The sequence below is a fragment of the Rhinolophus ferrumequinum genome, chromosome 22 (assembly GCF_004115265.2).
Source record: "Rhinolophus ferrumequinum isolate MPI-CBG mRhiFer1 chromosome 22, mRhiFer1_v1.p, whole genome shotgun sequence".
Taxonomy (NCBI): Eukaryota; Metazoa; Chordata; class Mammalia; order Chiroptera; family Rhinolophidae; genus Rhinolophus; species Rhinolophus ferrumequinum.
This window is the reverse complement of record NC_046305.1, coordinates 15424919-15438348: the sequence shown is the minus strand read 5'-3', so window position 1 is coordinate 15438348 and position 13430 is coordinate 15424919. Positions and strand designations below refer to the sequence as shown.

The 13430-nt window shown below is 42.6% G+C and overlaps 1 protein-coding gene across 3 annotated transcripts in view; it reads left to right on the top strand.

Annotated features, from left to right (window-relative positions):
* Positions 1-5821: 5821 nt before the first annotated feature.
* COLGALT2 (collagen beta(1-O)galactosyltransferase 2) overlaps positions 5822-13430 on the top strand; it is an 86546-nt gene continuing 78937 nt past the window's right edge. The window contains exons 1-2 of one of the 3 annotated variants that reach the window (XM_033092754.1): positions 5824-6830; positions 7038-7274. In XM_033092754.1, coding sequence (XP_032948645.1) covers positions 7264-7274 — 11 coding nt within the window. In that variant the 5' untranslated portion in view covers positions 5824-6830; positions 7038-7263. Of the gene's footprint in view, positions 7275-13430 lie in introns of all 3 variants that reach the window. The other 2 variants (XM_033092753.1, XM_033092755.1) reach the window with 2 other exon arrangements.

The following is a 13430-nucleotide window of genomic DNA, read 5'->3' as shown; positions in this document are numbered from 1 at the left end:
AAGGTAGAGCAAAAGAAATCATCCAAGATGAAAAACAAAGAAACATGATTTTTAAAAAATGAACAGAGCCTCAGAGACCCACAACATGATATCAAACAACATACTTACAAATAGAACACCCAGCTGAGAAAAGAAAGAGAATGAAGCAGGAAAAAACGTTGAATAAAATATTTCCCCAAATTGGATGAAGGACAGAAATTTGCAGGTACAAAATGCTAAATGAATACCAAGTAAAATAAATACAACAAAATCAATGCTGAAGTCAAACTGTTGAAAGCCAGATAAAAAGTTTGAATGCATCAAAAAAATGGAATATACGCGTATTACACACAGGGAGAAGTGCCTCTATTCCTGAATGTGATGTAAAACCACACATGAAGATCTATAAATTGTGCTAGAATGTATTGCGTTTGAATCAAGTCATTAACATTTGTCTCCAGAAAGCCCCTGCTAAGCTCTAAAGAAGCAAATAGCACTGAAATTAATAGGCTCCTTAAAGCACTGAACACTGACATTAATTCAAGTCACTGGAAGCAAATAAATCTTTCTCTTTGACCTCCCAATCCATTTAGATGATGGTATTTATAGTAGCATTAAGAGCATTTTGTTCCTAATATGAGTAGAGGGTAAATTTTATAAATCAGTAAGGAAATCCAATGGATTAGGTACGATGTGAACAATCCTCAACTACCTTCAGGGGAAGATTTTCAGTTTAAACTTGAGTTTAAGAAAAAAACCGAGGGAGGGTGATAGGGAATCCCAGAAAGAAGCGGAAAGACCTGTAAACTGAAAAGACAACAGGTAATGGTACCCTCTGGCAAACAGATGATGATCTATTGCTTACAAAAAGCAAGATACGTTTAAGCACGAATATTAAGTGCTTATGAATTGTAATGTCATTGTCTATTTTAAAAAGATGAAAATGGAGTATCTCTTGGCTTTTGTATTAAGCCATGAAATTTTATAAATAGACCTTGGTAATTGGGTATGGCTAAGAAAAAAGAAACAAAGGATTTGAGAACACTTAAAACAACCTAGTTTTTAAAGGATTAGAATCCAAATGACTATTGTGGCAATGTAGACTGAAATCCATAGAGAACAGGTTTGAGTTTCAGCTCTTGATAGAGTGAAGGATTTCTCGTTTTACACATACTTAAGTAGTTCACTATATTAGAGAAGCAAAGTGGTTTGGAAAAAAAGCTAGGTAAGTAACAACAAATAAAATGCCCCCTGAGTATACTGGATGTGATCAAGTTCAATGTAATTTGGCCCTTGCTCTACTGATTTCCCATCTTGATATGTGAGCCAGACCATATTATTCCCACAAAAATATCTGTAATGTCTAGGCCGAGACATATTAATTCAGTTAGAATCTCAAGAGGAAAAACACACTTTGAGTTGTGAGGTGAATTTTTAGAAGAAAAACTTTTTACACAGTATTGTATAAGACAATGATCTCAAGCTGAAAAATTTAGGCTAGCATTCTGGATCAGCTTTAACGCATTGCTCGTAAGAATGTTCATATATATTTTGTTCCTTCTTTTGTACATAAAGCACAGAATTTCCCATTCTTTGTGTCTCAAGGAGAGTACGTGAGATGTTTACACTTTGGGTAAAATATTTAGAATGCTATGATATTTTACTATTCATATGAATGAGCATATATGAGGGTTTTTTATCATTCAGAAAATAATTTAGAGTAATTCAAAAATATGTTCTCTCCAATTTCTCATTAATTTAACAGTGCAATCTAAATTCCCCCTTTACAAAATCAGGATATAATATATTTAAAATTTTAAAATACGGCTTATATTTGGGGCAAAAAAAAACAACAACAACAAAAATAAGGTACCTAGTAAAGATAAGCAAGCTCTTAATGGAGAACATTATAAATGTTACCCAAGATCATGAGAGAAGACCTTACCTAAATGGAAGACATACTGTGCTTCTGAAGAAAAAAATTCAATATTGTAAAGATGGCAATTTCCTCCAAATTGATCTATAAATTCTAGCAATTCTAATCACAATCCCTACGGGGACTTTCCTAATACCTGATAAGCTGATTCTGAAATGTGGGCACGAAGGGCCAAAAATAACCAAGATTCTTCTGATGAACAAACCGATGGACCTTATTATAAATGTTATAATTGACAGTATGTGATATCGGTACAGGGATAGATAAGTAAACTGATGGAACCGAATACAGGCATACAAATTTGGGCAGAAATGATGTATGCATTGCAGGGAGGAGTTGAGGCAATGTATTTTGCATATATATACATACGTATGTTTGTATAAAAAGAACTTGGATCCCTAATTGCACCATAAACAAAATCAATTCCAGATAGATTAAAGGCTTAAAATGAAACACAAAACATGTAAGATTTTAGGAGAAAATATAAGAATATTTTATGACCCTAAAATAGAGAAGAATTTCTTAAATAAGACACAAGAAGCACCAACCATGTGAAAAAAAAGTTTGATAAATTTGACTATATTTCAATTAAGAATTTTTGACACAAAGATCGTGGAGGACAAAAAGCTATAGACTTGGAGAAGGCATCTGTAACCCATAATTGAAAGACATGATTCACATCCAGAATATAAACATAACTCCTAAAAATCAATTAGGAAATAAAACACTCTCTAGGGGGAAAATGGGAATAAACAGGGGGAAAAAAAAGACATAAATGGCCAGCAAATAAAATTGGTGCTCATCTACATTGTTAGAGTGAGAAAATGTAAATTAAGACAAGATGATAGTATAACATACCCATGAAATTGGCAACAAAACCTCAAGAGTTGGCTGAAAAGTAGAGCAGATGCACAAATCCTATGATCCAGCAAAACCTGCTCCCAGGTACATAGCCTAGAGCAGTATTTTTCAAACGGACAATAAGGATCCACTAGTGCTTGTAAAGTAAATATGAATGCATTAGGGCCAGTTTTTAAAAATGAATTTTAAAATAGAATAGGAAATATAAGTGTGTGTTGCATATAGTTAGAATAACTGTTACTAAGTATTGCCTCATGAAATTTTTGTTTGTTACATATTTATAGCATACCATGATACCAAATGTGTTTCTAATTGATGGTTATGGTTAAAAAAAAAATTTATCTCCTTTGGATCAGGAGACATATACAAGAGTATTTATGAAAGTATTGGTTGTAACAGAAAAAAACAAAGACAAGCCAAATATCTATTAATAGTAGAATAGATAAATCCATTGTTGTACATTCATACAATGTATTACTATGTGAAAATAATGAGCCACAGCTTCAATCAACAACTTCGATGAATCTCAAAAAACCTAATGCACAGTGCAAAATATTAGTCACAGAAGAATATATAAAATATGATTAAATTTACATAAATTTCAAATACAGCTTGCACATGGATGCTCACAGCAGCACTATTCATAATAGAGCAAAAGTAGCAACAACCCAAATGTCCATCAGTTGCTGAATGCATAAATAGAATGTGGTATGTCCATATAATAGAGTATTATTCAGTAATAAAAAGAAAGTACAGATACATGCTACACCATGGGTAAACCTTGAACACATTATGCTAAGGGATAAAAGACAGCCACAAATCACCACATATTGCGTAATTCCTTTTATGTGAAATGTCTACAATAGGCAAATCAATAGAGACAGAAAAGGTTAGTGGTTTCCTAGGGCGAGGGTTGGGAGAGAATGGGGATCGACTGCTAATGAATATGGGATTTCTTTTTTGGGGCGATGAAAATGTTCTAGAATTAACCGTGGTGATGTCGCATAACTCCGTAAATATAATACAAGCTATTGAATTGCATACTTTAAGTAGGCAAACTGCATGGTATGTGAGAAAAATTCTAATAGAGGCAACACTATGCCTATTGGAGGCATATTTAGGAGGCATACCAGTCAGGGTTATCCAGAGAAACAGAACCAATAGGATGTGCACATGTGCAGAGGTGTGTGGGGGGTGTGGGGTAGGGGTAGGGAGATAGCGAGAAGAAGGCGAGACAGAAAGATCGATTTGTTTTAAGGAATTGGCTCATGCAAGTGTAGGGCTGCCAAATCCAAAATATGCAGGGCAGGCTGGAGACTCAGGGAAGACTTAATGATTCAGTCTTGAGTCAGAAGGCAGTTTGGAGGCAGAATTCTTTCCTTCTCGAGGAAATCTCAGTCTTGGCTCTGAAGGCCTTCAACTGATTGAACGAGGCCCACCACATTCTGAAAGATAATCTGTTTTACTCAAAGTCTACTGATTTAAATGTTAATTGCATCCAAAAAATACCTCACAGCAACAGCTAGACTGATTTGATCTAAAGTTTGGGTACCCAAGCCTGACTAAGTTGACACATAAATTTACCATCACAGAATGTAAAGTTCTACATAAAATTAAGACACTGATTACTACAAAATTCAGTCTTGTGCTTCTCTCTGGGGAGTAGAGCAGAGTATTGTGTCAGGAAGGGACATACCAAGAGCCTCGAAGTTAACGGTCATGTTCTGTTTCTCAAGGTGAGTGCTGGGTATATGGACATTCATTTTATTAGTCGTAAACTATATATTCATATACATGTATATATATTCCATGTTTATTAAATATTTTATATTAAAAGTTTTCTGAGGTTTAGAGTACAAAGGGATAACAATTTGGTTATTTCTGTATACAAACAGCTGCGTATATGCAGTCTTAAATAATACTTGGCTTTGTAAATATGAAAAGTCATTAAAAGCAAGTCAGGGTCCCCACAATAGCCCACCTCTTTCTCTAGATATTTGTCCAACATTTGCTATCAACATGGGTATTGAGTCTCACTAATGAGGAATGAGTACAAACCCATATTGAAAATATCCAAGTTGAAAATGCCATATTCAAGTTATCCCAAAATGTTAACAGTGGTTGTGGTGGAATAGTGGATTTAGAGTGCTTTTTTTCTTTTCCCATTTCCAACACATTTTTTTATCCTATAGTAGAACAGACTTCAATGAATCATTGAATTTGGAGGCTTTGGCATAAAAGGACTAATTATACTTAGCTTGTTTGTCATGTCCCTCCTTGCGTCCCTCTATCCCTCCCTCCATTCCTACCTCCTTCCTTCTCCCTTTCCTGCCCTGTGCCAAATGTCAAAGTTTCGTCTATGCTCTGGCCTATATTCAAGAACTACCTAATATTTATAGAAAAATGTTTTTCAATTCCAAACAAATGTATACAAATTTAAAATATACTCCTGTATCTCTTTTAAGACGACTAGATGGGTCCCTTAAACTGTATTCACTCATTCATTCCAACATTTATTCCGTGCCTATTCTATGCCAAGGCACAGGTGCTGGAAATGCATGGATAACTGAGATGTACTGTATGAACAAATAATATAATAAATTGGTATGTGTTACAGTGTTATGATGGAAAAGGAGGATAAGGAAGGGAGTGGAGAGAGTTAGGAAATGCCTCCTTAAAGAACTGGGTATTGAAAATAAGTCGGAAAAGGACAGTGGGCAGAAGGGGATGGAGAGGTTGGAATTTCAGGTAGATGGAACCATAGAAGCAAGAAGGGTTAGGGTTAGCGTTAGGGTTAGGGTTAAAGGAGACACAAAATTTAAAAACAACAACAACAATTAAGGATAGGAGAACACTGACTTAGTTTTTGGCTTAAGGGAAAGATGCGGGAAGAGAGTAGAGATAAATGATGGAGAAAAGTCATGGACTAGAAGGGAGGGGAGGGGATCAAAGGCTCTGTCACCAATAGGCACCTGCAAATCAGGAGTATGTTGGTAGAGATGTTCGAGACTGGGGTGTGGAGGAAGTTCAATAGAGAAGGTGAATTCTTCTGAGGTCGTAAGGGGATCCAAGGAGAGTGGTGAAGCCTTCTAATAGTTGCAGAGAAGGAAGGATAACACTAGTAGAAAGACTGTGGGATAGGGTTGAGGGCAAGTTCGGGTGGGAGGTCATGAAGGTGCACGGGTGTCAATCCAGCGGGCACATCCAGTGATCAAAGCCTACACAGGCCCACAAAGAAGAAACCCCAGCTTTCATTACTGGCTTCCCTGTGTTATCCTCAAGAACAAAATCCGTTAGCAGTGTAGCCTAGTGATTTTCTTTTACGTGCTAATTGTGTTCTTTCTCCTTCTCTTCTTCCTTATATCTCTTGTCCTCCAACAGGTATGGATTTTCCCCTCTCTTTGTTAGCTTAGGTCATTAGAAAGAAGAAAACCATCCAAGCGAATCTCTTCTTTCACATGCCATCCCATCTGGAAGCTCAGGGTCCAGGGTTGTCAGGCAGAATGGGGCTTCGGAACATTGACCCACAAGGGACTTTCCTTTAATTTCAAGGGATCGATCTCGCTGTAAAATTCGCCAAGTCTTCAAACTTGGTGTGAGCCAAGGTCTACTCAGTCAAGAATGAACTTCGGGAGAAATTAAGTGTATAACTAAATGCAAACATTCTGCCTTTGTGGAAGTTAAAAAATTGTTTATCATAATGAATAGTTGGGTGACTTTCCATTTTAGAACTCTACCCATTTAGTCAATAGGTGCATTATGAAAAACTGGATACATTGCATCACTGTGAAGGACTTTAGACTGCGGTTTGCAAAAGCAGAATAAATTTTCTTGGAGTGGTACCCTTATGTACACACACACACACACACACACACACACACACACACGCCCATTGGCAGACAGGGCCACACCTCACAGCTCTGAGGGAAGCCACAGACCTCAGCTGTACAAGCTGAGCCGGGACTGGAGGAACTTTCCGCAGGACCCAGTACAAACAGCCCACAGACACGACTGTCTGCGAGCCTGAGCCCCGGGCGAGCGCTGGCGTTGGCAGGTACGCGGTGCGCCCCCGCTTCAGGGCCTGGGCGGTGCAGCGGCGGCGGGAGGGTCCGGGGCTGCAGAGGTCGGTGCCAGTGTGCGCGCGCCCCCGGCCGGGCCAGCCGCATCCCGGGTCCGCCCCTCGCAGCCCGCCTCGGGCGTCCTCGGGCAGGTCCTCCCGCCGGCCCCAAGCCCTGAACATGGCTGCGCGCCCCGCCGCCAGCCTCGCCTGCTCACTGCTGCTCTTCTGGGCTCTGCTCCGCGGCGGCTGCCCGGCGCGCTTTACCGCCGAGCGGGACTCGGAGGACGACGAAGAGGAGGCGAGGGTTTTCCCCGAGTCACCACTGCAGAGACCCACGGTGCTGGTGGCCGTCCTGGCCCGCAACGCCGCGCACACGCTGCCTCCCTTCCTCGGCTGCCTGGAGCGGCTGGACTACCCCAAGAGCAGGATGGCCATCTGGTGAGCCGGCAGGGACCCCGGGCCGCGGCGGCGGGAGGCGGCGCGCACAGCCCCGGCCGGCCGCTGGCGGAGACCTGGGTGGGGGCTCCCTCCGCCGCTGCGGGGCTAGGGAAGCGTGGTGCGCACACCCCCTCGCTGCCTGCGCGGGTCCTGGGCGGATGGCGCGGTCGGGTTGCCGAAGGACGCGCCGGTGTGTGTACGCGTGGGGTGCTCATGGGGACAACCGGCCTCCCTGAGCTCCTGGTGGGCTGTGTGGATCTGGGCGGCCTCGTCGCTCTCCCGGACACGGGCCTGGGGAGGCGATCCCCAAAGAGTGCTAGCTTCTCCCCCTTTCAACTCGGGAGGTTTCCTCAATTCCCCACCTCAGACTCCTCGCCCTGGGGTGAGGGGATAAAGGTGCCGGTCGCCGCCTACTCCTCCAGATGCGACATGGAACGCAACTGCAGCTCGCAAGTGGGGCTCTGGAATGACTGGGGTGGCTGGCGAAGAGTGTGCCGCCCTGGCTTCGCGGTGCCCGGCTCCTGCTCCCCACTCTGAGGCTGGGGGAAAATGGCTCCTGGTTCTTGGGGACTCGGGGGACGAAGAGGGGATCTGGATCCAGACTTTGAGGCGAGGGGGGACCTGCCGTGTCATCCCAACCACGCCACCACTGTGGGCCCTGTCTCCTCTGAGCACTCCAGGCTGTCCCCGCCTGTGCATCCTCCTGGGACGCATTCCCGCCGTAGATAGAAACAGCCCAGGGCTGTCTTGGGTACTGCGTGCGTCCTGGGAACAGAGCCGCTCTCAAGAAGGCAAACAGCCAAATTTTGTTGCCCTTAGGGATAGAGCCCTGGGCCTGGTTCCTGGGTTTGCTGCGGGGAGGGCCAGGGCATCAGTGGACTTGGCTGCCCGCCCCAACTTTAGAACTCCGTCCAGTCCCGCAGCTTTATAAACGCAGGTATCATTGGGCGAGAAGTTGGTGGCCAGGTGAGCCGCCAGGGGGTCTGTGGAGGAGGACGTGGACATGGGCTAGGAGAGATAGGCAGCCAGGTACCTGCACAGAAGGACTTTCCCCAGGAGGACAGAGCCCAGGTCACTCGGGAGCAGTTTCTATCTCGTGTTGAGAAAGGGAGCTGTCCGCCGACAAGACGTATCCTTAAAGCAACGTTTGGGCAGAAAAAGAAGGATGGATAAAGCTGTCGCTGGATTTGGCAGCCTGACTGTACCTGGTGGGAGAGGTGCGGAGGTGAGAAAGCAAACATGAGATATAGTGCAGCACTGTGCTGTACACTGCTTTACTATATACGCTGCTATACGTGACCGCTGCCACGGAGAAGGGCATGCGTGCGATGTGGAAAGTGGGGATGCTGGTGCAGCCAGGGTTTAAAGCTGAAGGAAGGATTTTTTTTTTTAACCACTTAAACACCAAAAGAACATTCCCCAAATGTCAGTTCTTAGATTTTTTTTTCCCCCAAAAGAGATGTTTTACCCTATGGTTTTGGTCTATAAACATTGCTTAAAGAACATTACAATAGTTACTACAGGAGGTTAGTGAGGGGTGAAGCAGGTAGTAGGTACCGGTTTTGCTACCTATACGGACATTAATGTCCAGACATTACCTCTTTTATCATACACTAAACTTGTAAAAGAGATACTATGATCCTTATTTTACAAACAAAAATACTGAGACGCCGATCAGCTCAACAACTTGCTTCATGTTACAGAATTAATGGTTAAAACTGGAATTTGAACCTGTCTGTCCCTAAACACTGTCCTAGAACGGTAGTGGTGGGAACATGACATCAGTAAAACTTATATAAACCTAGAGGCTACAAATTAGGAGACTTGAGTTGTTTGTCACCAGCATGAAATGCGGTTTGGGGACAGTTGCTTGGGAGCCATAGACATCAGTTTCCTCATCAGTAAACATGAGGGAATTGGAATAAATGTGAAATCTGATTTTCAAGAATTCTTTCTGGCTCTTAAATTGGTAGATTTTATGATGTGACCAGAATCAACCAGCAATGACTGTATATACTAGGTCCCCTGGATGCTCCAGGTTCTATGGACACGGGTTCAGTTTAGGTGGGTAATATTCTAATTCTGCATAGACCTTTGGGACCTATGCACCCCTACCCCCATTCGTGGAACTGCACCTTGTTCTTTATGGCCAGTGTTGGAGAGGTAAGGACAAAATCCAAGGCTTGGGTAAGGCCTTGGGCAACCTGTGCATTGGCCACTAAAATCCCTTCTTTGAGTTCTGGCTTACAAACCTTGCATCATTTATTAGGTAATACCCCAAATGGCAGTTTTTAAATAGTCCTTTACGGCTCCCAAAGTACTTTCATCAACTGTTTCATCTCATTTAATCCTCACTACCATTCTGTAAAGAAATAAAGTTATCTCCATTTCATAGAAGACATTCTGTCTAAAGCCACTGACTTACGTTACATTTATTGGTTAATTTCACCAATGGTCAATGACAAGAGCTCACAGTTCTTCTAAGCACTTTACATTCATGTTCTGGTTTGATCTCCATAATAACCCTATCAGGTATATACTGTATTTATACCCTTTTATAGATGAGAAAACGGCACAGAGAGGTTGTACAAGCACATGTCCCTAATGACCTTCTTTGGTGAGGACCAGGCATGGTGCCAGGTTTGGGCCGAGAAAAGTTGAATAAGATGTGGCTGCTCACAGACAAATATGGCTTTTTTTTTTTTTCCCCTGAGCAGTGTAAGGTGATCTGAATGGCATTTACAGGAATTGGGGGAGCGACAAAGGACTTCTAAATCAGATTGGGGCAGTTCTGTGGTCATGGAAAGCTTCTTGAGGAGGTGACACTTAGTTTGAACTCAGTTTTTGAAGGACAAGTAGGAATCCACTAAAACCTGGGGGGATAGAAGGGGTCTAGAAAAAGGAAACAGGAGGACAAAAATCATAAAACAAAAGAAAGGACATTCACCAGAGTTTCCTGTCAGGGGAGATAAAGTGGGTGGCAGGTCTACTGACTACAGATCTCCGAATTCTTTGCATTGTACCACGGCAGCTGCTGACGTTGAGACTGGCCCAGGGGAGTATTTGGCTGGGAAGGTCATGGGGTATAACCCTCAAGGAGGAGGTGGTACCTCAGTTTAGGATGCTACAACTTTGATGGGCTTCTGCTAATTGCTTACCTCCAGTCTGTCAGTCCCAAGCTCGCCTCAACATTCTGAGATGCCAGGCTGCTCAGTATCCACTCAGCAAAGATGGTTGTGAGCTACCCAGAACCTTACAAAACAGAAGCCTGCTGAATACAGAGGCTGGGTGCCAGCTTCCGCTTCATCTTTTCTCAGGAGCTGTGTGCAGACTCACTCTTCTCACTCATCGGCTGACCTCTAAGCATGGCTAGAGGAGCATCTGATAAGACTTCTTTCCTGGATGGGTAATTGAGAGGCTTGGCTTGTGGATCACATTCAGACTTCCCAGTGATAGGATTTTTTGTTGTTGTTGTTCTCACTTAAATTTCTGAACCAGGTCTGAACTGCACAGACAGGTGAAATGAGTATCAATGAATTGACCTGAAAACTGTTGCTTTCCGAAAATGAGTGCAGCAATCTCAGCATCAAGTTTATTCAGATTAGGTTGAATTAAGGAAAGCTTATCATTTTAGAGATGCTTTGTACCAGCTCAAGGAAAAGTTGTCACATTTACCTATCCGATCTCAAAACCCCACCAAACTAATTGTTTTCCTTCAACTATCATGCAGCTTTGTGATGTGGAACCAAGGAAGGTATTCCTTGTGTTCCAAGTAAAGCCTGCACTGAGTTCATGGGACTCACTGCTGTGCGGAGACGAAGGAAACTGTGAGGCATTGTGCCAGGCGGCAGTGCACAGCCGCGGGTTCTCTTTAAGTCAGTGGAGCCACGAACAGGGGCCTTAGCAACAGAAGGAAGGCTGATCTCATCCCCCTTCCCAAACCTATGATTAAGGGGAGCGGTGCCAAGTACCATGATAGTGAAAAATGGAGCAGGGCATAAGGAAAAAACATGTGACTCAAAAGATACATTCAGTTTGTCTTTTGGAGAGCCTGTGGAAAGACGGTTGGGGTACACAAAGTCTGTGTACTCACAAGGTAGTAACTGCCATGTCATTACAGAATGATTTGGGCATTTCATTTGGTTGAGTATTAAAAAGTGCTGTGCTACATTGGGGACCATTGTACGCCTTCCTGAATAAAGAGGTGAAAGTCTATTGATATAAACATTAACAATAATAAGCCGCTACTTCTTCTGGGTACTGATCCCAGCATTCTGTGCGCTACTCATCTGTGCCGTGTTTGGGGATTAGCTTGGATTTATCTCCACATTTCCAACCAGTAACATTTAGGTGAATGTTGAATTAGATATGCTAATATATGTGTGTTTATAAAATGTTCCAATCTACCATTCAGGATAGCTTTCAGCAACAGCAGTGAGAATGATGTCACCTTTTATCATTACAATCTTGACATTAAACGTGTGTGTTATTCCTTTGGAGAGAACCTTCAGCTCATGGCTGAAAAAGCAGATGATACTTTAGTCTCCTTCTCTCCATTACTGTGTCTTCCTCCCCTTTCTCCCTTCTTTTCCTTATTTCCAGCCTGGTGGGTTAGTTCTGAGGAGGGAGTCTGCAAGCTTAGAGTCAGACAGACTAGGGTCCCAATCTCCTGTGTGATTGTGGACGCATCAGAGAGCCTCTGAGTGTAGCTTCCTCATCTGGAAAGGATGAATAACAGCTACTTCAAAGATTTATTAAAACAGCAAATGAGCTGATGTGTGGACAGTATCTTTTACATAAATGCTACTAAATAGTTGCTATTTCCTATCCATATTTTCCTTTTTGTCCCGTCTCTTTTACCTCTATCTTCCCAAATGAAGATTTCAATAGATCTATATAATGTTTCAAAGGGATTCTATTTTCTTCCTTCCAACAAAAAATGATCAGCATGATGAAAACTAACATTTATGGAGGTGCTGTTCTAAACACTTTGGCATGGTAATTGATTTGCTCCTGACAATAACCCGAGGTGAAACGTGCCGTTACACGCCTCACTTTACACAAAAGGAAACTGAGGCACAGAGAATTTAAGTAACTTCCCTGAGGTCACAAGGCCAGTGCATATTGGAGCCAGGATGTGACCCAGGCAGTTAATGTCACAGACTGAGTAGAGAGGGTTTGTGTAAGATTAAGAAAGGACCAATTAGTTCTAGTTTTTGCTTCTGTCAGTTGACCCAACTTAGGAAGATAAGAGCGCCAGTGTTTCTTTCAAACAAGAATGGCCCCTTCTGCTTGAATGACATAACGGACTCCGTGGTTCCCTTCCGCTGTCTTGATAATTTTGTCACTTTCTAGTTACTGAACGCCAGTTACTATGGACATGACCCTCATCCCTGTTCTGCCCACCTTTCTATGTTGGTCGATTTCATAGGAACAGAGCAAGATTCAAGGTGGGTTGTATATAAATATGTAGGTCACCTGCTGTGCTCACAGCACCTAGCAACAGAAAGAAGTATTATCAAGTCTCGTTAGTGGACAATGAATAAAGCAGCACCATTCCTACACATGGGGGCTGCAGCACTTGGGGTTTATATTGGCAAAACTAAAAACAGCAGGTTCTTTTCAAGCCTTTCTCATTAGGGGTCTTAGATGTGGTTGACCCCCCAAACTGAACTTTCTTCCAAATAATTGGGGAAAACTATCTATCCTTCCCCCACTCTCCAATTTCAAACCATGATTGGCCCTCAGCATTATATAGTTCCTTTGGGTAAAAACTGAAGCGACGAATACGTGTCGCCGAGCCCATTGTTCTAGTTCTGACAGATTGTCTGCAGGGTTAGAAAGAATGCCCCAAAATTGCCCTGGTTCTATTTTATTAAGTCACGTCCATGGGTGGGAAAAGTAAAGCACAGTTCAAGGATTTCACCTTCATATATTATATAGTGAATAAGTATCTGGATGAGATAACAGATTTCTAGATTTTTAAATCCTATGTGTGTGGCTGTTTTAGTGTTGCTTGTGTTCTAACAAATGTCACTCATGGAGGAAAGGAGCACGCCAGTTATTCTAAGCAGGGTTTGGTTTTACAGATTTGTCTTCAGCTCCTTTCTCCAGGTGAGTCCACCACCGAGTTTCTTGGTGACTCCAGGTCTCCAA